Raw genomic sequence first — 25,730 nt, forward strand, 5'->3', positions numbered from 1 at the left:
ATCACATTATAGATGAAATCAGAGTTATTTAAACTTGTATTTAATAATATTATTATTAGATCAAATATATTCAATCAGTTACAAAATGAAGCATATGGCCCTGGATATGAAAGATACAAATGGATACAATTAGTTAATTTACCGTTTCTATTGATACAATATGACTATTTCGATCTTTTTGTAAAGCATTGGATCACCGTTGGTTGCAGTAACTATCACTACAAACAAATGAAATTGAAAGACAACATGGGGATATTTAAAGTAGCTATCAAATTCAACCGATTAAACTTTATCAAGTGTTTCGTGGAACTCAATCTATTGGACCTTTCAAAGTATTCAACAGAAGTAATAGAAGCCGCAAGGAGAGAAAGAAAAAAAGAGATTGCAGTATTTCTAGTTTCGACAAGCAAATCAGATACTATTTATGATTATTCGCGAGATCTGATTGATGCTTGTAGGTCAAACGATATTGAAACTGTCAAACTATTATCACCAAAGGTCAACAAAGAATTCTATGAAGCTAATTCACCGTTGTTTGAAGCTGCCTTTAGCGACAATTTGGAGATTGTAGATTGGTTATTGAACAACAGATTCGATGAAGCCAACTTAATCGGTAGAACTAGATTGGTTGGCATGGTTGTAAACCAAAATCTAATGCATATACCTGATTGGCTGTTGTCTAAAGGCCATATTGAAGATATAGTCTATCACAATAGAAATCTATATTTGCACTTCCAACCGGGAACATTTCAATGGTTGAAGACAACCAAACTAAAGATAAACTTTTCATCAGAAGATATTGATAATGGTGCATGTAGTTTGTCACTCGATGACCTAAAGTGGATGTGTGATCACTGTAATGAACAGTTTAGTGGTATGGCAATGTATAATGCGATCACAAACTCCAATTTTGAGGTTGCGAAATGGTTACATGAAAATCATAATGCAGTTGGTTCAGAGGAGGTAGATTATATAACTGTAAATGATGAAAAGGAAACGCTAGAAATGATAAAATGGTTTCATGAAAATAGAACAGATACACTCGGTCTCCATGTTATGGATAGGGCTGCTTCTTCGTCACTAGATATTGTCAAATTCCTTCATTTCAACAGAACTGAAGGATGTACTGATAATGCAATGCTTAACGCTCTAAAGGCAGGTCACATAGAAATATTCGAATTTCTCAAAGAGAATAGAACAGAGGGTGTACCGAATGATCTCATTGAACAACTTTGTGCTGATGGTAATTTGGCGATGATTCAATATCTTCATAAAACTGGAAAACCAAATGAATATCGTAATTGGTCACAAGCAATCGATAAAGCTGCCGAAAAATCACATTTACATTTGATAAAGTGGATTCATCAGAATACTGCTCATCGTTGCTCAAATGAAGCTTTTAAATGGGCATTGTTAAATGGAGATTTTGAAATGGTTCAATATCTCATCAATAACAAACTTTGTTCATATGATTTAGAGTCGATGGTGATTTCAAGGATAGGTTCTAAATATGGCGACATTCCAACATTGGATTGGTTATTGAAACAAAACATATTTGATCATGCCAAACTTGTTGAATGTGCAAATCAAAATTATGTAGATTTTATAGGTGCATTCTTCAAAGATTATCATATTGATATAATAGATTATTTTAATATGGACAAATTATTAAAGATCAACGATTAATTTTAAATAAAAAGAAAAACATTTAATTATTCTATTGCTTTATCGGTTTAGTTTCGAAATCAGATTAAGTAGATTTCTTTCTTTATTTAAATAACATATGTATACAATATTTTAAAACTAAAACTAAATAAATATTTATTTTTTTATTTAATATTTAAAATTGGATATTCGGTGGAGAGACCAACACGATATAGTAGTTAAAATGATAAATCAAAACCAGTTTAATATAAAATTAAAGCTATATCTAATGGTATAAATAATTAAAAAGCTAGATTGTTGATTTATTTTTTTATTATTACTCTAAAGTCCAAATCTTTTAGTTGATATTTTTTTTATATCTTTTTTTCCACTTCCTGGTGATGAAATATTTTCTCGATGTTGAATTGGTGTTGATTTATCGTTATCAAATGTAAGTCTTTGGAATTTTGATGGTTTTGGAGCTGCTATGAGTTGTTCAAATTGTTTTGCATCGTTGGTGTCTTCTTCGTCTTCGATTCCATATTCTTTTTCTCTCTTTTTTCTCTCTGTTTTCTGTTTGAATGATTCTTTGATTGTGAAAAACATTGGTCCCAACTCTGCTAGCCATTTAGGATCTACGGCAGTGACAATTTGCATGTACTCTTTGGTTGTCATGACCAATTCATGATAGACAATATAATCTGGTGCATATCCAAGACCGTACAGTGCTGAAGTGGGATGAAGGAAACATGGCATACCAGTTCTCATGTTGACATACTCACCAATACCTTTGATCTTTGCTGAATGATGGAAATAAGATGAACAAATAGCTTTACGAACCACGTCCCAATCGGAGCCACAAGTTTCCACCGGTAACTTTTGTTGTTCCATAATTTCGAGAAGTTGACCACGTACCTCTCTAACCTTTCGCATTGCCTTGACATGAATGAAATGTTCATTACACCACTGAGCACTGTAGTTGTTGATTTTCCACTGTTGATAGACGTGTAAGAGTGTAAGATGATCACTCTCTGGTACAAAGAATTTCTCTCTTGAAGCATCACTCTCTTCCTCTGCTCCTTTGGGACGGAAAAACACCGATGGAATGGAAAGCATCGATACTATGGTGATTACTTCTTGTGCACAACCCAGTTGAACAGAGAACAGCAACATCTTGGATAGTGGCGGATCCAGTGGGAATTCAACCATTTTCCTACCGATGGCAGTGATATCACCACTGTTCTCGAGAGCACCAAGTACCCAAAGTTGAAACATTGAGTTTAGGATGTTGTCGGCTGGAGGAGGATCCATAAAATCGAAATCCAATAGATTCTTGACACCGATCGATTTGAGATTGAGAACGACATTACCGAGATTGGTACGTTGAATCTCTGGGATATTGTTGTCGAGCATATCGTTTTTGAAAGAATGTTCAGTGTACATACGATAGGCACGACCTGGACCAGTACGACCGGCACGACCAGATCTCTGATTGGCATTGGCTTTACTGATGGGTGTAACTTGGAGAGCATCCATACCGACACGTGGATTATAAACCTTGAGTTTAGCATATCCTGTATCGATGACATATTTGATACCTTCGACTGTTAGCGAAGTCTCTGCAATGTTGGTAGCAACAATACATTTTCTAGTACCAGCTTCAGCGGCATCGAAAATCTTGGCTTGTAAATCGGATGCCAGCTGAGAGTAGATTGGTAATAACAAGAGTGGAGGTGTATCTTTACCGAGTTGTTTCATTCTCTCTTCGATGGTGGCGCATGTTGCTTCGATATCTTCTTGTCCAGTCATAAAGATGAGAATATCACCCTCTGGATGTGTAAGATGGATGGATAGAGCTTGTTTGACAGCGGCATCGACATAGTCTTCACACGGTGTTTTACTCCAAAGAACATCCACTGGAAAAGTACGTCCTGGAATAGTGAAAACCGGTACATCACCAAAGAACATTGAAAACTTTTTGGAATCCATAGTTGCAGATGTCACAATCAATTTAAGGTCATGTCTTCTCGCTAGGACTTTTCTCAAGATACCAAAGAGTACATCGGTATTTAGTGAACGTTCATGTGCTTCATCCATAATGATTGCAGTGTACTTGTCGAGATTGGGATCGTTCAGCGACTCACGGAGCAATACACCATCGGTCATATACTTGATTGCTGTATCCGGTGCGGTACAATCTTCGAAACGAATGGAATAACCTACTTCCTCACCCAACTTTACGTTCATCTCTTCGGCAACACGCTTGGCAACAGAGACGGCAGCGACACGACGTGGTTGAGTACAACCGATCTTTCCAAACTTGGCATAGCCATCTTCATAGAGATACTGAGTGAGCTGTGTTGTCTTTCCACTACCGGTTTCACCAACGATAACAACGATATTGTTTTCAGCGATGACACGCATCAAGTCACTTCGACAACCATACACCGGAAGGTATTCACGTTGTTGTTTGATAGTTTTCGTTCTACCAAACTCACTGGTTGCAACAGCAGCTTTCAAATGAGATGCAAACTGTGAATTACTCTTGAAATTAACAACCTCCCCAGTGGATTCGTCGACTTCATCCTTTACATTACTCTTATCACCAGCGGCACCAGACTCTTCATCCTCTGCTTTGACACCCATGATATTTCCAAGTACTGTACCACCAAGTTCCCATACCTTTTTTTGACCTTTGATACGATCTTTCTTGTCACGATACTCGCGCAGCAGTGAACTTCCTTTCTTTGAGATGACAGCAAGATCGGAAGTGACATCCTTTACCGTTTGAACGACACGTTGTTGTGATGCAGCGGCAGCAGCCGTTCCTTCAAGGAATGGTGGTACCGTATTTGTAACTATCAAATTGACACGATCTTCTTCCTCCTCTGCGAAATCCAAATTGATCTCTTGTTGTACCATGATACCGGATTGCATCATTCTATTGGCTTCCCATCTAGAGTTGTCTTCGTTCTGTTGATTCTTCTTGGTAGATTGTCTTCTCTTTTGTTTCTTTTGCATCTCTTCCTCCATCTTTTTAAACTTTTCTTCATCACCCAGGAATGGACCATCACCATGTTGATCATGAATAGCACCTTCACCTTCATCAGCATCATAATAATCTCTATCAAATTCTTCATCATTTTCTTCATATCTCTTTTGATTATTACTATCATTATTATTATTATTATTATTTTTAATTGGTGTTTGATCATATTTTTTTCTATCATAATAATTATTATTACTATTATTATATCTTGAAGGTGTTTGATCATATCTTTTTCTATCATTATTATTATTATTATCACTATTATTATTATTATTACTATTATTATATCTTGAAGGTGTTTGATCGAATCTTCTTCTATCATCTCTATCTTGTCTTGATGGTGTTTGATCGTATCTTCTTCTATCGTCTCTATCATTATCATTGTTTCTTGAAGGTGTCTGATCGTATCTTCTTCTATCGTCCCTATCATTATCATTGTTTCTTGAAGGTGTCTGATCGTATCTTCTCCTGTCATCTCTATCTCTTGTAGGTGTTTCGTCATATCTTCTTCTATCATCTCTATCTTGTCTTGAAGGTGTTTGATCGTATCTTCTTCTATAGTCTCTATCATTATCATTGTTTCTTGAAGGTGTCTGATCGTATCTTCTTCTATCGTCTCTATCACTATCATTGTTTCTCGATGGTGTTTGGTCGTGTCTTCTTCTATCATCTCTACTACTCTCCCTATTATAATCTCTGTTATCTCTATTATCTCGTCTATCTCTATCATAATCCCTATCTCTATTATTATTTCTATTTTTATTATTTATTCTATCGAATACATCTTGATTTACACCTCCAGGATGAGAAGGTGTCTGTGAAAGTGATTCTCTATAATGTTTTTTTGCTTTACAAATGAGTGTGAATCATCATCTTTGTTGTCAATGGTATTATCATTATCATTAATTAGACGACTCTCTATTTCTCTTGCTTCTTTCTCTTTTGCTTCTCTCTCTAATCTCTTTTCCTTTGCCAACTTGTCTAGACCAAGTACAGACTCTCTAACTTGAGGTACTGCAAATTTATGTTGATCAATAGAACTACTATTATTGTTGTTCTTCTTGATAAGACCACCAACAGACATTGGTAATAATCGATCATCATCATCAACATGTTTAACTGTATTAAATGTTAATGGTTGAACTCTCTTTTTATCATTACTATCATCTTGTTGTTGTTGTTGTTGTTGTTGTTGTGATTTATTAATACTCTTTACTTTATTATATATATCTGTTATTATATTACTATCTTTTAATCCATATTCTAAACATTCTATATTAATATAATTAAATAACAATAATAAAGTTAATATTGTAATAATAATAATTAATATAAAGATAATTAACATACTTTCATTAAATTTATCTATAGATTTTGATAATAATGCTTCGTTTAATATGATTGAACCTAATTTATGATTCTTATTATCAAGTTGTAATGATTTACAAACGATATTAGTTATATCTGATTGTAATTCAACAGTATCATTATTCATAACTCTTAAAATATTATTGTTGAAATGACTGAATATTAATTGATCAATTTTCAATTAGTCAAACAATAATTATAATAATAAAGTGAGTGAATGATTATATCAGCTGATTGATTTGTTTGATTAATGAAATTTCTTTAATATATTGATTTTTTTTAGTTCTCAACTCATTTATTTTTCTTTTTATCTTTTTGTTTTTTATTCTATTTAAATATATTCTAATCATCAAATCCAATGCTCAAATGAAATCACAAAAGATATAGAATCAGACATAGAAATTTGATTCTTTGTTGCATCCTTAGGATAAAAGAACCGAAAATCTCATATCCTTACACAAAATGCTACATTTCATTTCAAATTGCTCTTTTCGTCTTTTGTCTATGAAGAAGAGATCTTTCTTTTCCAAACTTGATGGGATTCGAAAAAAAATTTTTGATCGTAATGAGCAATTTGAAAATGAAATGTAACATTTTGGAGATATATATCTTTATTATTTATAAACTTTTATCTTTCCTCCGATTTATTTATTATTATCGCTACATTTTTCAAATTGCTTTATTAAATATTTATTATTTTTAAACACACACCACACAATTCAATAAGATAATTAACTTGAAAATTAAAATTAAATAAAATAAAAAAAAAACTAATCTTTTTTCATTTTTTTTTAATCTTTAATATTAATTTATTTGATCACCAATATTGTTCTCATTCATATTAGAGATCAAATATCAAATGAGAAGACTTTCTATTCAAATTATTATTTTATTATTTTTATTATTGTTAATCAATTTAATTTTATTAAAGAAAATTCAATTCAATCCTACAACATCATTTGATAATATTAATAATAAAAAAGATAAAGATATAGATAAAATGAACCAAACTGCTGCAGCTGCAAAAAGAATATATTGGCCTATTGTATATAGTTATGATGATAATAACAAATATGATAATATACCTTGGAATAAATGTTTATTACATCATATGTCAATAGAAAATACGATAGGAATGATTAGAATTGAATTTGATAGAACCAACGGTAGATTAATACTTTCGAATCCTAAAGAACCTGTTAGACTGACGTCAGATCATCAAATTGAAACCTATACAACTTTATTTGCACATCCAAAGTCATGTCCATTCTCAACGTTATTACGATCAAATTCAGACAAACATAAACAATTACAACAAAATATAACATTATCATCACATACAATAAAAGTAAGTTGTCATGTTTTTGCAAAACAAATATGATAAAGTTTTATTAACATTTATATTTAGGTTGGTGTATCAATATTAATAGAAGATGTATTTGGTAGAGTTTTCTTAACGAAACGTGCGAAATCAATGAGAATATTCCCTAGTGTATGGGTATTACCAGGTGGTCATATGGAGAAAGGAGAGACTATATTTGAGACTGCATTGCGTGAGTTGAAGGAAGAAACTGGTTTGGTATTGAGTGACTCGGCAGCCGATATCTCTGTGATTGGTGCATTCGAGAGTACCTTTCCACAGTATTTAGATGACGATAGATTACCTTCCGATCATCACGTTGTACTATTCACAAAGATTAAACTACATAGCGATATTAGTAATCTTCAAAAGGTGGAGTTGGAACCAGATGAAGTAGAGGTTGCAGCATGGGTACCTACATCATCATTAGCACATCTACTCACTGACATCAGCACTGGTAAAGATTTCGAATTAACAAAACATGATTACCAATCATTATACAATGACAACGACGATAGTTTAGAGAATGATTTTCAATCATTCTACCCAACAAACATTAAACACAATCCTGATAACATTAATTTAAAACAATCATTTATAAATAGAATTGAAAAGATACCTGCTGCAACAACATTTATATTAAAACAATATTTAAATAGTAAAGTTAACAAAGTTGTTTAATAAAATAGTTATTTATTTATATTTGTATTTTTTTTTTTTTTTTTAATGAGCAACTATCATTGCTTTTTGACCTGGTTTTGTTATAAATGTTAATTTACCAAAGAATATTAATGTTACACCGATGTCAAAGACCCACATTGCTAGTAGCACAAGGAAAAGAGGGAAACGGTTACTCATTGTGAGTCCGTACGATGCCCAGAGTGGTCCGACGATACGAGCTAGCGAACCCATAAGCATCATGAAACCAGTTTGGAAACCTTGTTGTTCATCTTCACCAAAGATACGATTCAGTAGTTTCGAGTAGAGCGAGTAGATCGAGGTGTTCTGCGTTGGTATACCAACGGTTGTGATTGCCACCGAGAGACAGAACTTCCAGAGGTCGACATGACGGTTTGCCGGCACACCAAAGAAAATAAAGAGCATAGTTAAACCGGCACCGAGGAAACACTGACCAAACAGTACCAAAAATTTGTCTTGAATACCCATATTGCTTGCTGCGACCGTTGCGAAAATGAATACAATGATCTCTGCCGAGACAACGGAATACATCACTGAGTTTGAGAGCGTTTTGAATCCATATTGTTCGGATGTCATCGGTGTAATCATTGTTTCCAACGCACCGAAAACAAAGTTTTGTACGAAATTGATTACGAAACATGTTAGAAGCGATGCATTCAGCAATTTCTTTAGGTTTGTCCAGAATGTTTCTTTGTCTTCCTTGTAGTTCATGGCACCGCCATTCGACTTGTGTATCTTACTGACTGATTTCGCAATCGATTTATAATTGAAAGAGAGATGTGCACTTGCACTTGTGATTTGTGTAATCGATGCGTGCACATCTTCCTGGTTCGCTGCTTGTTGATTGCTGTTGTTGTAGTTGCTATTGCTGGACTGATAGATTTGTGAACCACCCATGTATCGGCCACTGCGATACAACGATGAACCGTTGAGTGCTCCGGAGCCTCCAGGTACAACCAGCGATTGTTTCTCTTCGTCGGTGGCGTCGGTCGATCCACGAGGTGGCTCCTTGAACCAAATGAATGAAATCAAACAACACAACAAGAAGAATGCCAACATGTATCCCGGACTGTTTAGTGGGGTGACTTTCATTTCGAAACTCTTTATCTTTATAGTGAAATTGGTGACCGACAGCAGCAAATTGAAAGCGGGACCGGCCACCAAACCGATTGCGTTAATTCCGTTGATCTTTCCCATGTACCGAGTTCTCTGTTCTTTGGTGGTGATGGCGGCTATATAGCTGTTGGTGAGCGCCATGTTGGAACTACCGATACCGGCAATGACACGACCCATTACAATCATGATTGGATTGATTGCAGTTGCGTAAATAATATTTCCAATGATTCCAATCATGATACACACAGAGATTGCCTCTCTGATTGTTCGCTTGTCCGCCCAGATACCGACGATCGGGAGGAATACCAGCTGTGTCAAACTGAATCCAGACAGTGCCCAACCCAAATATGAATCGCTCTGACTCTCACTGCTATCGCTACTATTACTTATATGTCCATGAAAATGGCTATCTTTTGAAATAATAAATTCATTGATCGATGGCATAACAATTCCATACTCTACATTTGCAATGAAACCAACCGCCATAATACTTATCATACTAATCCAATGAATTGGTTTTTCAGGTTCAACTTCAACCACTTCATCTTTAATCAAAGGTGTTTTATCATCTTGATTAATTGATATATTTTCTTCTTCCGCCATAAAAAAAAAATTATATATAATACTTATACTGAAAAAATTAAAGTTGGAAATATATAATAATAAATAATAAAAAATAAATAATTTTTATAAATACATTAAAAAGATAGAGTTCAATTTGATCGGATTATTATTTTATTGTGTATAACAATTAGCAAAAAAGCATTGATCTAAATTTGATTATTTAAAAAAAAAATTAAAAAAAAATAAATAATATTAAATTGGAATTGTAAAGTGAAAAATTTAATAGAACGATCTAAATCCTAAGCAGATTTTTTATTCAACCAACACCAATCCCTAAAAAAAAAAAAAAAAAAAAAGAAATAGAAAATTTTTGTTGTAGGAAGTTAAAACGGCGAAATGAAATGCATTTCAAAAATCATCAAAATGAGAAAAATGACCTCATTGTGGTGCCAATAAAAATCACTTCAAAGCCAAAATACCATCCAACTCTGAAACGAAAAAAAAAAAAGAAAAATACGAAAAAACAAACTTGTTAATTTTTTTTTCTTTTAAAATCAATTAGATTGTTTTTGAATAATCATGATTTGCATTAATAAAAAAAAATAAAAAAATAAATATTAAGATAATTATTAAGAAATTTATTTATTCTTTATTTTAGTAAAAATAAAATAATTATTTATTTATTTATTTAATTTATATATATGTTTTTAACGAAATTTTTATTTATTTTAACCCCATTGACTTGTAAGATCAACCAACATTACAAAACTATCACCATAATGAGTATATTTATCTTTTTGAAGAGCTTCTAAACTAATGAAACGAGGCCAACCCCATGCACTGTCAAAGCCTTCTTCAAACATCTTTTTGTAGTTGAATTCGATGGAGTCTTGGAATCTGAAACCAATGATACTAGCGGATACACTGATAGCCAGTGGCTTTGTAATCTTTTGACCGAATGCCAAGTATACAGCGAGTTGACCCTTTTCTCTTTCTTTTAATTGTACAAAAAATTCTCTATCCTTAAAGGTGAATCTCTCCAAGTTTGCAGGTAGTTTAATATCTTTCTTGATACGATAAAGGAATTGATTGGAGGTCTGTCCAAACTCTTGAGTGAAAGGGTTCAACGCTATCACTTCATTGGTAACTTGTGGTGCATCAAAAGGTTGACTTATACCCATCAAAAATTCCAAAGGATATGCACGTTTTCTTAGATTACGTGGTCTTCTATAATGATATCCCAAGAATTGAAAAGCTTCTCCTCTATTTGCTCTAATAATTCCCTAAATTTATAGAAACAAACAAATTAATATCAAAATGAATTTATCTACATATATATATATATAGTTACTCTTAATAAATTTGTAATATCTTTTTCAGATATAATATGTAAATTATCTAATCTTTCAAAAGCTTCTCCAATATTCATATTTTCCCATCTAATCAAAGGTAATAATTTATTTAATAGATTTCTATCTATAGTTTCATCATATTCATCTACTTGTTCATCCCTATTAAGATAAAAAAGAAAGAAGAGTTTAATAAATATAACTTTATATATTCTTATTATTTATAACTTACTGTTCAGCAAAATAATAATCATCATTTGCACTATCTTCTTTATCATCATCATCAGTGAAATCATCGTCATCATAATCACTTTCATCATTTGCATCGGAACCAGAAAATGATTCACCGGTTTCACTGTGAGAATCTGTTCTATTCATGTCACCGGTTTCCTTTTCGTGAATTGAACCTCGACGACTACTACATCTACTACTACTGCAACTACCGGTTGATTCACCATCGTCATGAGATCGTCTGCTACGATCGCTATAGCTCATACTATTACGTTTACCACTGTTACTAAGAGTATTGTTGTCTTTTGCTTGCGAGGATGTTGCGGTTGCCGGACTGTTGACACGACACCAATCGACTACACACTCTAATATATCGAGTTCCTCCATACGCAAACCATCGTTTCTCAGCATATCGCACACCGTCTTCTCGGACATCACCATAAAGAGATCGCTATAGAGTATCATCGATGCGTATTGAATGATGAATGCACGCAGATGCGGGTGAATACTCTCGATCGATATCATGTTGCGATTGGCCGAATCCCAGAGCTGAAGAGCTCCGTCAATGTCTGGCTTTGCCATGTAGGCGTTGGCCGACTTGGTCATGATGCCAAGCGCCAACTCCTTGCCACGATTCAAACCGAGCAGATCACAGTAGTTGTAGATCGAACCGATGATACGTATATCAAAGTCCAAGTCCAATATACCAATACAAATATAACGTAAAACAATATAGAATACATCGGGTTCAACACCTTCGAGAGTGATCTCCTTGACGCTCGACTCTTTCATACTACCTGTAAACATTGCCTTAAAGTACTCGCTTCTCGAAACCAACATGATCTTACTGGCAAAGAACCGTCTGCCTTTGACACGAAATATTACATCGCTAAAAGGTGGTGGTTGATCGGTATCACCCAACAACGTACCAAACGTATTTGTCAGATCTTTTGCCAACTTGAATATATCTTCATCTGTTGATCCAGAATCTTCTGTACCTGAACTAAATGTAATTGGTGATCTACTTAATTGAAATTCATTTGATGATTCTAATTAAAATAAATAAAATGATTAATTAAACCATATATTAATTAAAATAAATTTTGATTATTTTTCAAACAACTTACTTAGATTCGTTTTTTTAATATTGGATTTTGAACCATTAAATGATATTCTCCTATTAAAAAATAAATATTAAATAAATAATCTTATTATTAATTTGAATGTTAATTATTTTTTTTTTGTTACTTACATTGCTGATTCAAGTTCCATTTACAATAAATTATTTGATTTACAATAGATTGTAAATATATATATATATATTAATAAATAAATAATAATAATGACTAGTTATATTATAGTAATAAAAATTTTTTTAAAAAAAGAAACAAAATATTTGAATTATATATTATATAATGATTATATTTGTAAGTTATTAGGTATTTTAATTTATTTATAAATATAATTATATTTAATTTGTTTGATTGTGGTGATCGTGGTAAGTTTTGAAAATACCTTTTATTTATAAATGATAGGAGGGGGTAGGGTAGTGGTTTGGTTTAAATTTATTTTGTTTTGAATGGAAATTGAAATTATTTAGATTTGAGATTATAAGATGGAATTGATGGATAAAAAGATATAGATGCTTGGTTGGTTGGTTAAATGATTATATTAAAAATGATAATTTGGATAATAGATATAATTATTATATTTAGAAATATTGAATGAATGAATGTATGGATGAAATGTTATTGTTGAAATCTAAAGAGTTAAAAAACAAAGTTGGTTTTAATTCTATTCTATTCTATTTTTGAAAGTAACTAAATCTAAATATCAAAGTTATAATAAAATTTTGGTTTTTGGAAATTGAATAAAAAGAAATAATAATTATTAAATTTGATGATGATGAATTCACATCACATTTATTGGTTTTGTTTGTTTTTAATTTATTTTTATGATTTTTGTAATTAATTGGGTGTTTATTGCTATGTTGTTGTTGTTGTAGTACTACTATTAGTATTTTTATTTTATTATTAATTTGTTATTGTTATTTTGTTTTTGTTGTTGTTGTTGTTTTTGGTTGCCTTTGTGTGTGTGTGTGTGTATGTGTGTTTGTTTAATATATATATATATATATATTTGTGTGTGTGGTCAAATTTTTAATGTAATAAATGGATTCATCTCACATATCCTTTATTTTTATTTAATCATTTCAGATAGTTTGTCATACTATTATTTAAACACGACAATTGTGAGTTATTATTGTGATATGTTAAAAATACATTATTTTTTTTTTATTCATTAATTATTATTGTTTTTCTCACAATCAAACCCAGAGGTTAATTAATGTTGTGACCTCGTGATATGAATGTGTGTTTTTTTTTTATCTAATTGACAATAGACAATCTGACTGTTCTTTTTTTAATTTTTTTCTATTGACATATATCCTTTTTTCAAAAAGACTCGTAATAATAACTAGTGTGGTTGTTGTTTTAGATGTCTGTTTAAATCACTGTATACAATGTCATTATACATAAAAATATTATTGAATAGTATTTGTTTTATCATTTTAAAAAATAAAAAAAGTATTTATAGATAGAGAATTGTTTTGTGATGTGTTGTTTTTTTATGTGTTTAGCTGTGATTGTTGTGTGTTTATAAATGATTAGTGAGTGGTGTGTGTGTGTGAGTAAGAGTGTGTGTTTAAAAAAAAAAAAAAAAACAAAAGATAGGAAATAAATTAAAGTATATTCCTGATAATCATCGAAATAAAGATCGATTTCTATTAAATTACAATTAATTTACCGGTAGGGTTATCACTATTGTAGTAGTATAAAGATGTAATCATCATTGTGATAATCCATTAAAGTATGTATGTCAGAAGTAGTGGTAACATTGTGTTACTCTCTTATCGATAACAGAATCTATTTTGTTGTTTTTATTAATGGATTACTTAATAAACAAGTAAAAATTTGAAACGAAACGAAATTAAACTATTAGAAAATGAATAACATTAAAAAATATAATAGACTACAATTTAATAAAATGATGAATGCATTAATATTTTGACATTAATTACAAATAGAATATCTCATCGTACAATCTATAGGTAAATCATATGAAAAAGAGGTAGAATCCCTTTGCAAATTGAAATCAATTGAAAAGATCTCCAAATATCCAAATTTCCAACCGAATCTGATTCAGATATAATAATATATCTTGTCAATATTTGTTTAAATTTATATAATATTACACAATCTTTTACAAAAAAATGATCACAATTCAAAAATATTATTATTTTTTTATTATTAATAATATTATATTTATTTTCTTTTTTTTTCTCTATTTATTTAATTATCTTGTAAAATAAATTTAGAACCTTGTAATGCAATGATCATTGTTGGTGAATTTGTGTTTACTGTTGCGATGGATGGCATTACAGATGCGTCGATGACACGAACATTTCTAGTTCCCTTTAGTTTGAGATGTGGATCGAGTGGAGTGGTTGGATCATTCCATTTACCCATTCTAATTGAAGCATGTGGATGGAAATCACCTGAACCTCTACTTCTTGCATAGGCTTCGATTGATGCATCGTCTTGACCGAGATTGGTTAACTCTGGTTGACTTGCATCTACGATACCCATTTGAACGAGTTTATCTTGAATTCTACGACATTCTTTGATACCATCAATCAAAATTTGAACATCGCTTTCAGTTGTCAAAAAGTTGTTGTTGATCAATGGTTGGATGGCGGCACCGGTTGCATCGACATTCTTTAGCTGTACTCTTCCAACACTGGTGGCATTGACAAGCTCGACTGGACAATCGAAACGGACTTGACCAGGACCATAGTAAACAAAGTTCAAACCCAAAATGAAATCGTGTTCTGTCTTGTTTTGTTTGGTACCGAAATAGAGGAATCCATCGGTGATTGAATATCTATAGAGATCACTTGCAGTCAAGTTTGCAGCAATGTTTGATACTACAGGCTTTCCTGTGAATGGTAAATAGATGTGATCTAATAAACCTTCACCAACATTTGGTGAGTTGATAACCGGTGTAATACCTGCTTGCAATAGCTTTGAGGGATTACCAACACCACTTGCTTGCAAAAGAACCGGTGATTCAAAAGCACCTAAACTAAGAATAATCTCTTTGTTGATTCTAACGTTTCTAATCTTTCCAGTTCCAACATCTCTTAATCTAACGGAAACAGCTCTATTTCCATTGAATTGAATCTTTTCAGCACGATGATAGACTAGAACATCTAAATTCTTACGATTGGCTGCAATTGGATCAATATAATTTGAATAACTTGTTTCTCTTCTTTGGACGGTGATGTTGTCTGGTTTGGACATTGATACTCTGTTGGTCAAACCATTCAAATTACCAACATAGACATCTGGGACGTATGGTACACCAATGGCGGTAACTGCACTCTTTATCTCTGGAAGAAGAGCTCTGTTTTCATCCATCTTTCTAAAGTAAAACTTTGAACGAAGCTCTGGAATGTGTTTGGCGGCAACATTGTTCCAACCCCATTCACTCTCACCGGTTTGATCGGCCCAACGATTATACATATGTTTATCTCCAACAACAAGAACCATACCATTGTGTGCATTACAACCACCAGTTACTTTAGCTCTCAACAGTGACATAGTACGGTTATTACAACCTGGTTCAGGAGCAGTGAAAAATGCTCTAGATACAACAGGCTCTGGATTAATAAGAAAATGTGGTACCCAATCTTTTGGATCCCAAATCCATGGATGTTGAGCAACTAAAATAAATTTAAAATTAATTATTTATTTACAAGTTAACATTTATAATATAAATATTTTTTTTATTTTTATGTATTACTTACAACCACCTTCTTCAACTAATAATACCGAATTTCTTTTATTTTCAGATAGTTTATTTGCAACAATTGATCCTGCTGTACCTGCTCCAAGAACAATATAATCATAGTCATCATCATAAAATTCATCATCACCATTAATGAATTGAATGACTACAAGTATACAAATAATTTTAAATAAATTATTATATTTCATTTTCTTTTTTTTAAATAAATAAATATAGAAAGAGTTTGAGTAAAATAGGATAGCTAGAATGAGACATGTTTTCTTTTTATTGTAAAAAAAGTTGAACAAACGAAAAAAAGTTTTAAAATATATTGTTGTTCTGATAATTCAATCAAAATTAAAAGACAAATCAATTTGGTAAGGTGAATCTTTTTTTGGAGATTCTCAATAATAGTACATAGACACAAAAATCCAACACAATTTTTTCAATTTTTGGGGTTATTTTTTTTGAAAATTATTTAGTTAATTTCATTTGTAAAATGGTCATCATCAATACGCAATTCAATTTGAGATAAATAATGAATAAAATAAACACAACTCAAAATAATAATATATAATCTGTAAAGAAATTGATATAATACTTGTTTTTAGAATTATACTTTAAATTAAACTAATAGGAATATTATATCAATTTCTGATGGGAATAATAAAAAAAATAGAACATCACAAAAAAATAGTTTGATGAACTCCCGAAAGAGCAAAGTTGTGCTGATGACCTATTTTTTTTTTTAGACGACAAAAAAATTTGTTGGAACCTACTTTTTTTTGAAATAAAAATTTTTATTTTAATTGTAGTCTTTTTTATTATATTTTTTATAAAAGTAAATGTTATAGTTATTTAGAAATATAAAAAAAAGATTATCATAATATTAAATAAAAGAAATTATTTGTTATCGTTCAAAAACTATTTTTTTTGTATACCATGGTTTTTTTATTTTCAAAAAAAAATTGATTTTTTTAAATAAAATATCTAAATTTATCAAGATATCTAACAGAAAGTGATCGAGTGTTTAAACAAAAATAAATAAATAAATTATTATTTCATTAAAGAGGTGATTATTATTAATAAGAGATCAGTAAGTGATCATTTCGATTTGTAATTAACTTTGGTATAATTATAAACTAACAAACAATAAATATAGTATGTTTATATTAATATTTATATTAACAAGATAATAATTTGAGTATGGAAGAACCAACTGAATATATATCAGATGATTGATAATATTGTTTTTTCATTGCTTCCTATTTGTTTTATTAAGTTTAGAGCAATAAGGATTTCTAAAAGTTGTACAATAAATTCCAAAATAGTGCTTCAACTAATATTCTATTTTTACGCATGTACAAGTTGTTTGATAATTTATCATATTATTGGCATTTCTAAAGTTATTACACACTCTCATTTCTATCAGTATAATAATGATATGTTTGAGTAAGATCACGACCTTTACAATATTCAGTGATAATATAAAAGCTCTTATTATCTCTGTCATAATGATCAACAAGTTGAACAAACCTTTTGATTTCCTTTGAGAAGTTGCATTGCTTTGACTTTATTGATTGATCGATTAAAACTTTTCATATTGTCTAATATGTTAAAACATATCATATACTGCTCCCATCAAAGAACTCAATTAAAAGAAAGTAGAGTTGGTGGAGATAATCCTCTGTTTGTTTCTGATACCAATTAAAAATAGAGTCAAAACTTTAAAACAACTTATAATAAATTTAACATTAGTAGATGTCAAGTTTAAACTCTTTTTTTAATATTTTTTATTTCTCCAAATTATAAAATGAACAATATTATTACGATTAATTATTTTTTGATTGACAATGGAGAGTCTGCATGTTATTTGTTTTAATGTTTTCGGTATTATAGATTTCTTTAGAGGAATACGATAATGAAAACTAAGAGTCAACTTTTTGAGGCTACTAGGTAGTCTTCCAAGTTTATGATTGAATGACTTGCCAAATATAAGTACTTCAAGTGAATTGGGGAGAGCTCTCTTTTCGATTTTGTTACTAAATTCATCACCAAATTGAAGTACCTTGAGATTCGATGGAAGTGCACCTTTCGGGATGTATTTATCAAAGAATCCACAGAGTTTTAACTTTTCCAGAGACTCTGGTAGTACATTGGATTCGATAGGTTGATTATAGGATCGCAAAAACTCTAACACTCTGAGTGTGTTTGGTAGAGTACCTGGTGGTATTGGTTGGTTGAAATTATGAGTAAAAGTCAACTTGGTGATTGAATGAGTGATTGGATATTTAATTGGGATATCAAAGTAATAGGTCCATGATTTACGTTTTTCACCAATCTGTGCATGTCTCAATATCTTTTGAAGTGTTGCTCTATCCTCTCTCTTTGCTACCAACAAACTTCTAACAAATTCAATTAAATCCAATGAATATCTTGTAGTTGAAATAACCACATTATCTCTTTGACTTTCAATTAATGAATGATTTTTACTATCTTCTGGATGACTAAAATAAAAGTTATTGATTAATAAAAAAATGAATAAATTTTAATAAAATTAATTAATACCATGATAATAATCTTAATATTGTTGAACCAACAGAATATAAATCAGCTCTACCATCTATTTCTAATTGTAATTCTAATTCCTAAAATAAAAAGTTAATATTTTTTGTTAAATAATTTAAACAAATATTTTATAATTACTTGAGCTAAATAACCAAAAGTACCAACATTTAAACTATCATTTGATGATGAACTATCGATACTATCATCGGAATCATCTAATGATAGAATTTTACAACATCCAAAGTCACCCAACATTAATTGATTATTTTTGAAAAATAAATTACCAGGTTTAATATCACAATGAATAATTGAATGTTTATCCAATACAGTTAGAATCTCCAACAGCTCTGTACAATAATTCCATATTTCTTCTTCCTTGAAATATTGACAACTTATTTCCAACATTGATAAATTAAGATTATGATTTGAATGTAATACATGAAATTGATCATTCCTAAAAAAAAATAATATATAAATTAATTATTAATTAATATTAATTTAATTATTTTTTTTTATACCATTTATGTTTTTCGGATAAACGTTGATGTAAATCACCACCTTCACAATATTCCATTAATATATAAACAACTTGATTCTCTCTATCATGACTATAAGTTATATATTGTACAATATTTGGAGATCCTCTTAATGTTATCATTGCTTCAATCTCTTGAAATATTCTATCATAACGTTTTTGACAGAATTTTGAATACCATACTTCTTTAGATATTAACTAAAAAAAAACACATATTATTATTTATATTAATTAATTTAATTTTTTTTCAAAACTTACCAATTCTTTTGTATCATGTGACATTATTAAATATACTTTATTTGAACCATTATCAAATCTTTTCATTTTATAGAAAAGTTGATTATTTAGTTCGACTGTTGCATAGAGATGAGTGATGTCGTAAGGTGTTTGTTGATAGTGATCCGATTTACTTTTATCGATGATCTGATACTTGTGACTGAATCTAAAGGAACTACCTTTGGGAACTTTGACACTTGAAAAGATTTCAAGATATTTCTTGGACTCTTTATTCTCGAGGAACACTGATACCCAACAACATCCAACCTCTGGCATACACTGAATGGAATGAGAGCTATTGAGATTGATAGTGAATAGATGATTGTCAGAGGTGGATCCTTCTTTGGTTACTACTATCGATAGACATTTCTCATAGGTATCGTTTGTGATATCGATAAAATCGAGTTGATCATCGATCACAGTGACATCATATGCGAAATCCTTTGTCATTACACAGTATTCATTTACAGCGAGGTCATTGAAAGATTCATCTCCAATCTTTATATGCTTTAGTGATGGGCATAGCTGAATTTCCTCGGTATACCAACGACCCAATGTAAGTGACTCTAGATTCGGTGGTAAGATCAAAGGGAATCGGAATTTGTCAGAGAAAACCAGTGTCCGTAGTGAAGCTGGAAAGGCATCCGGTGAAAATGGCTTATTAAAAGTGATACCCATTGTCAGTGATACCAAGGAAGGTGGTAATACATTCTGAAAGATCGGTTGATTGAATGAAGCACCAAATACGAGTGACTTTAAAGAGACTGGAAGTGAACCGGCTTGTAAAGGTTTATTGAAACTATAACCAAAGACCAAAGACTTTAGATTTCCTGGAAGTGTATTTGGTTGGATCGTATGATTAAACATACGACCAAATGTCAATCCATATAAATTGTTTGGTAAAGAATCACATGTAATAGGATGATTATAATGATCTTGTAATGTTAAATTTACTTTTTTCTTTGAATTTAAACTTCCACTCCTTTGTTGTTGTTGTTGTTTGGAACTCTTTAAATTGATTGATTTTTGTTTTTTCTGTTTATCTATTTGTTGTTTTATCTTATTTTGTAAATGTATTAAATAATGATTTGAGTTGTGACTTTTTTTTTTATCATTACTAATACTATCTATTTTATCTTTATCATCAAGATCTTCATCTTCATCACTACTTGAAGTTGTAGAAATGAAATTATTACCACTACTACCACTACCACTACTTATATCTTCAGCCTCATTACCACTACTTCCACCACCACTACTACCTTCACTACTTGTAGTTAATATATGATTACTAATTGTTTTTAACATCCCAAAAAAAAAAGTTATTTATAAAAATAGTTTACAAATTAAATTGAATGGTTACATAACATAACCTTTTGGTTAATTAAATTATTTTTTTTTTAGATATTTAAAAATGATTTGATGGTTTTTTTTTTTTACATTTTTTTTTTTTAAATCAACAAACAGATTGTGATCATTTTGGAATTTTTTGTTCTTTTTAAAACCTTCATTGAATTAATTAAAATTTATTAATTATTATTTTTTAATTATTTTTAATCATTATGTTATTAAATAATTATTTATATAATATTTTAATTAAATATTTATGGAATTGTTTAGATAATATTCAATTTAATGATGATAATAGTGTAATACAATTCAATGAACATAGAAAATGGTGTTTGTCAAGTGTTTCTTTAGTTTGTTGGAATTTTTACAAGATAACAAGATCATTGAATGATAGTATATCATTGTCATCAGAAAAGATTGATTTATTTTTACAATATAAAAATAAAAACTCTATCTTTTCAAATATAAATACAAATCAATTATATTCATTACATATAGATATTGTTTCACCATTGACTATTAGCGAATCGATTTTATCATCACTATTTAATAATATAAATATTTTATCATTAAGATTTCCATCGAATCATGGTAGCATTCAGTTATCACCAACCATACACCATGAAACAGTAAAACAAAACAACAAATCAATACGTCAATTAACTATAAATTATAATGATGATTTAAGTATCTTTGATTCTGAATCATTCATTCTTACACTTTTATCTTTAAAGAGTTTAGAACATGTTTGTTTAAAGGTTGGTAGTGATCCTGCTACTTTTAAACTTTTAATATCACTACCCAGTTATTGTAGTCAAATAACGACGTTAGAGTTGGTAGATTACGATTCCAACGGTAGTATATCATGGGAGTATCTTAATAGTCCACAAACACTATTTGGTCAGTGTCTATCGAAACTAACGAATCTAAAGAGTTTAAAGATCGAATTGAAAGGAACCATTGCATTCCTTCAGATGTTGGACCAATTTCAAGATCATCTCTTGGCCTACCTCAAGACCGACGTACAGCTAAAGAGACTCTCTCTATTCCGACGACTCTTACTAATGAATAGTAAACCACTATTGGAGTTTCTATTTCAACAGTATCAGTGTTTGGAAGAGTTGGAGATTGGCTCTAATTATATCTTTCCAATAGAGATACCTTTCAAGAAACTATCGTTAACCGTTCGTAACCGATTGGACGATCAAATCATACAATCTTTTAATCGTGTAAAATCTCTAACACTCTACAACAAACCACAATTCAATCGTAGTTACAACGGAGAATGTGATATCCTAACAAGAGTGATTCAACTCAATCAAATAGCTTGTCTATCGATTACATTCCAAGTTGGATTCCTACTCATTGTAAATAATCAACTAATCGAAGCAATCAATAATAATCAAACATTACAATATCTCTATATCACTGGTAATATTAAATCAAAAGAGAAATTATCACAATTATTAGATATACATCCAACAATAAGAAATAAAATATAATTTTTAATTTTTAATTTATAATTTATAATTTATCTATCTTTTTTTTATTTTATTTTATCTCTTTTTCAATCCAACTGAAAGACCAACTATTAAACCAATAACAATAATCGATAGGAAAACAATAACGATAACCTTTTTACGGTATTTCTTCTTATATACATATGCATCACCTAGTTCCGCAACACCTTGCTCCACGTCCATGGCGGCAACCTCTGTGTTGGTGACGGCAACCTTTAGTTGTTCACCTTGCTCTACTGTAAGCATGTGTAGGTCGTTTGTAATCTCACGGATCGCTTCCAAATCTTTGACCAACGATTTGACTTCTGTATTGTATTCTTGAATAATGATCTCTTCGGTTTCATGAGGATTGTCAAGAGTGACCTCGAGATGTCTAAAATTGATTGTCTGTTGTTGAGCACCCTCACCAAAGGAGTAGTCTTGTTGTGCGTAGCTATTATCACCCTTGAAACGAATACGCTCAGAGAATGATCCTCTGTCACGTCCGTTCATCGACAACGAATTGGAACGTCCACCAGTACCAATTGCATTGGCCAATTGCAAACCAATGATTTCCGATGCTTCTTTTTCAAATTCACTTGAAACCTGTTTAAATTGTCCAGTGATCTTTGTGATCTTAGCACGATCATTTCTATCGTGATTTGGTTTTGCTAAAAACTCTTTAATATTTTGAATCTTTGATTTACCTTCTTCTATTTGCTGGATAAATAAATAAAATGATATTTAAATTAATAAATAAATTGTTATTTTTTTTTTCATTAAAGTACTTACAGCATTGATTTGAGATCTAAAATCAACACCATCATTATCACCACCAATAGATGATTTCTTTTTAATTAAACTCTTGGTGATTGTATTAATACTAGCTACTAATGGTCCAATTTGATCAACTGTTGTCATTTTTTATCTATCTATACAATTGTATTCAGGGAAAACAAAAAAAATAAACAACTACTAAAAAAACTGATTTCAAAAAAAAACTTTTTTAAAAAGATATTTAAAAAAAAAAAAAAAAATCAAAAAAATCAAAATTAATAAAATTGCAAAAAACCTTCACTTTTGACGTCAGCTTGGATTAGTTTTTTACAAAAAAACAACACACTGGTAATTTGTGGTTATCAAGATCATGATACTGTGAAAAAAAAAAAGATATTTTTAAAAAAAGGTGGTAATAAAAAAATAAAAAATAAAAAATAAAAATATTTTTAAAAAATCATTTCTGAGCAAGAAGCAAAAATTTAAAAAAGTTTATATATTCTATAAAAAGTTTTAACAATTATTTATTCATTTATGGAAATAACATTATTTAGATTAATATTTAATAATATATTTTTAAAAAAGTTTATATTTGATAAAGTTTATGTTGTTTGTAAGTTGGGGTGTGAACAACATTTCAGTTGGAGTGAATTGATAAAGATACCAAAAGTTTTGACAGGTCATAGTTATTTTCATCAATTAAAACATTATATATCGACTAGTGGTACTAGAAACATTAGAATCAATGAATATGAAAAGAAACTAAACTACCATTGTTCAACAGAGATCTTTAGAAATGCAATCAAGTGTGGTACCGTTGAAATGTTGCAATATCTGATCGATCATCTCAATGTCGATATTGAGAATCACATTGATATTCGATCTCGTTACAATCATCGAAAGGCTTCCGAAGATATGTTTTATGAATCGTACAGTACGTTGAATAGTATTCTGTTTGGAGCATCACAATATGGTAGATTAGATATGATCCGTCATCTTTTAGAGAGATATCCAATATATGGATGGAATTTTCATAGAGCATTAGTTAAAGCACCACTTTCCAAAGATATCGAGGTGTTGATGTTCTTTGTTGAGAAATCTATTGGTATAGCTAAAGACCTATCACATACAAACAATGTATTTAACATGGCATCGATAGTTGGAAGTATTGAAATGATTCAATATCTATGTGTCAATCGATCATGTGACTTGTCAACCTGTAATGTGTTTTTATATGCTATCAAGTCTGGACATTTAGAGTTTATAGAATTTCTATTTTCAAACACCGAGTATTATCAGCAATTCATTGGAAAAGATAAAGATTATTTAATCATGTCGGCAGCAATGAACAATCATTCTGAAATAGTAAAGTTATTAATAAAGAATGGTTTTCAAAGTAATAGTAATCTATGCAATGAGTTTTGTCGACATGGAAATTTACCAATGTTAAAATGGATAAAAGAGAATTCAAGTGATGCTTTTACAGATAAATCAATTAATTATGCTGCTACCAATGGTCATTTGGAGGTGGTGGTATGGATTTGTCAGAATACAACTTTTGAATGTTCTTTGACTACTTGGTCAAGAGCTGCCGAGAAAGGACATCTTCAAGTACTCGAATGGATTGCCAATAACACAACTATACCAAGATTTTCATTCGATGCTTTTGAAAAGGCTGTCGGTAATGGTCATCTCTCTGTTATCGAATGGTTACACAAAAACAACAATCAAACAATACCATACCAAAGTGAAGTAATGGATATCTCTGCAAAAAGTGGTGATTTAAATCTTTTAAAATGGATGTATGATAATATTAAACTTCCATTTACAAAGAAAGCAATTAAATATTTAGTAAATGGTAATCATATGGAAGCTTTGAAATGGCTTTATGAAAATGGTGGAATCGATTGTTCTGGTGGTTCAAAATTAATGAAATCTGCTGCCAAGAATGGACACATAGCTATATTACAATGGTTGAATGATAATATACAGGAAGAGTGTAGTTATGATTCAATGGTTGCACCAGTTTTACAAGGTGACCTCAACACAATGATATGGTTGCATCAAAATAGAACTGAAATAAAGTGTTCCAATAGAGAAATGGTTGTGGCAGCAAGAGAAGGACACCTAGACATTCTACAATGGTTAAACGAGAATCGTAGTGATGCATTTTGTAGTATCGAGGCAATGGAGATGGCATTCCTATCTGCACATTCTAACGTTGCCAAATGGTTACACACTAACCGAACAGATTGTAATCTTGGACTCATCGATATGGAAAATCTAAAAGACTCTCTATTCAGATATGATAGACCACATATTATTAAATGGGTAATATCAGAGATACCCAATGATAAACTAAATTATCTTTATCAATTATTATTAGAGGATCAATATGTAAATAATACATCAAAGAAAATATTAAAAGATTATTTATCAGATATTGTTTTTTAAAAAATATAAAATAAATAAAAAAAAAATAGTTATTAAATTTAAG

General features: G+C 30.5%; 10 protein-coding genes across 10 annotated transcripts; 4 read left to right on the top strand and 6 right to left on the bottom strand.

The window, feature by feature from the left end:
• Nucleotides 1-12: 12 nt before the first annotated feature.
• PPL_05782 (uncharacterized protein) lies at nt 13-1,686 on the top strand (the record flags this gene model as incomplete). The annotated part of the gene is made up of 1 exon (XM_020576655.1): nt 13-1,686. The coding sequence occupies one exon, from the start codon at nt 13-15 to the stop codon at nt 1,684-1,686; it is 1,674 nt and encodes a 557-aa protein (XP_020433904.1).
• A 300-nt stretch (nt 1,687-1,986) lies between these two features.
• Nucleotides 1,987-6,846, bottom strand: PPL_05783 (uncharacterized protein; the record flags this gene model as incomplete). Its single annotated transcript, XM_020576656.1, has 4 exons — nt 1,987-5,508; nt 5,547-5,965; nt 6,044-6,216; nt 6,833-6,846. The coding sequence occupies 4 exons, from the start codon at nt 6,844-6,846 to the stop codon at nt 1,987-1,989; spliced, it is 4,128 nt and encodes a 1,375-aa protein (XP_020433905.1).
• A 74-nt stretch (nt 6,847-6,920) lies between these two features.
• Nucleotides 6,921-8,064, top strand: PPL_05784 (nucleoside diphosphate-linked moiety X motif 17; the record flags this gene model as incomplete). Its single annotated transcript, XM_020576657.1, has 3 exons — nt 6,921-7,409; nt 7,470-7,878; nt 8,027-8,064. 3 exons carry the CDS (start codon nt 6,921-6,923, stop codon nt 8,062-8,064), a joined length of 936 nt encoding a protein of 311 aa, XP_020433906.1.
• Nucleotides 8,065-8,144: 80 nt separating this feature from the next.
• On the bottom strand, nt 8,145-9,839 carry PPL_05785 (uncharacterized protein; the record flags this gene model as incomplete). The annotated part of the gene is made up of 1 exon (XM_020576658.1): nt 8,145-9,839. One exon carries the CDS (start codon nt 9,837-9,839, stop codon nt 8,145-8,147), a length of 1,695 nt encoding a protein of 564 aa, XP_020433907.1.
• A 277-nt stretch (nt 9,840-10,116) lies between these two features.
• On the bottom strand, nt 10,117-12,652 carry triA (BTB/POZ domain-containing protein; the record flags this gene model as incomplete). The annotated part of the gene is made up of 6 exons (XM_020576659.1): nt 10,117-10,133; nt 10,543-11,083; nt 11,152-11,311; nt 11,382-12,429; nt 12,508-12,557; nt 12,633-12,652. 6 exons carry the CDS (start codon nt 12,650-12,652, stop codon nt 10,117-10,119), a joined length of 1,836 nt encoding a protein of 611 aa, XP_020433908.1.
• Nucleotides 12,653-14,730: 2,078 nt separating this feature from the next.
• PPL_05787 (GMC family oxidoreductase) lies at nt 14,731-16,437 on the bottom strand (the record flags this gene model as incomplete). The annotated part of the gene is made up of 2 exons (XM_020576660.1): nt 14,731-16,163; nt 16,248-16,437. The coding sequence occupies 2 exons, from the start codon at nt 16,435-16,437 to the stop codon at nt 14,731-14,733; spliced, it is 1,623 nt and encodes a 540-aa protein (XP_020433909.1).
• Nucleotides 16,438-18,011: 1,574 nt separating this feature from the next.
• On the bottom strand, nt 18,012-20,915 carry PPL_05788 (FNIP repeat-containing protein; the record flags this gene model as incomplete). The annotated part of the gene is made up of 5 exons (XM_020576661.1): nt 18,012-18,735; nt 18,797-18,876; nt 18,935-19,250; nt 19,315-19,529; nt 19,590-20,915. The coding sequence occupies 5 exons, from the start codon at nt 20,913-20,915 to the stop codon at nt 18,012-18,014; spliced, it is 2,661 nt and encodes an 886-aa protein (XP_020433910.1).
• A 254-nt stretch (nt 20,916-21,169) lies between these two features.
• On the top strand, nt 21,170-22,459 carry PPL_05789 (uncharacterized protein; the record flags this gene model as incomplete). The annotated part of the gene is made up of 1 exon (XM_020576662.1): nt 21,170-22,459. One exon carries the CDS (start codon nt 21,170-21,172, stop codon nt 22,457-22,459), a length of 1,290 nt encoding a protein of 429 aa, XP_020433911.1.
• Nucleotides 22,460-22,513: 54 nt separating this feature from the next.
• PPL_05790 (uncharacterized protein) lies at nt 22,514-23,377 on the bottom strand (the record flags this gene model as incomplete). Its single annotated transcript, XM_020576663.1, has 2 exons — nt 22,514-23,176; nt 23,249-23,377. The coding sequence occupies 2 exons, from the start codon at nt 23,375-23,377 to the stop codon at nt 22,514-22,516; spliced, it is 792 nt and encodes a 263-aa protein (XP_020433912.1).
• A 390-nt stretch (nt 23,378-23,767) lies between these two features.
• PPL_05791 (uncharacterized protein) lies at nt 23,768-25,687 on the top strand (the record flags this gene model as incomplete). Its single annotated transcript, XM_020576664.1, has 1 exon — nt 23,768-25,687. The coding sequence occupies one exon, from the start codon at nt 23,768-23,770 to the stop codon at nt 25,685-25,687; it is 1,920 nt and encodes a 639-aa protein (XP_020433913.1).
• Between the last annotated feature and the right edge of the window lie 43 nt (nt 25,688-25,730).

Source organism: Heterostelium album (assembly GCF_000004825.1).
Source record: "Heterostelium album PN500 unplaced genomic scaffold PPL_contig12, whole genome shotgun sequence".
In the NCBI taxonomy this organism is placed as follows: Eukaryota; Evosea; class Eumycetozoa; order Acytosteliales; family Acytosteliaceae; genus Heterostelium; species Heterostelium album.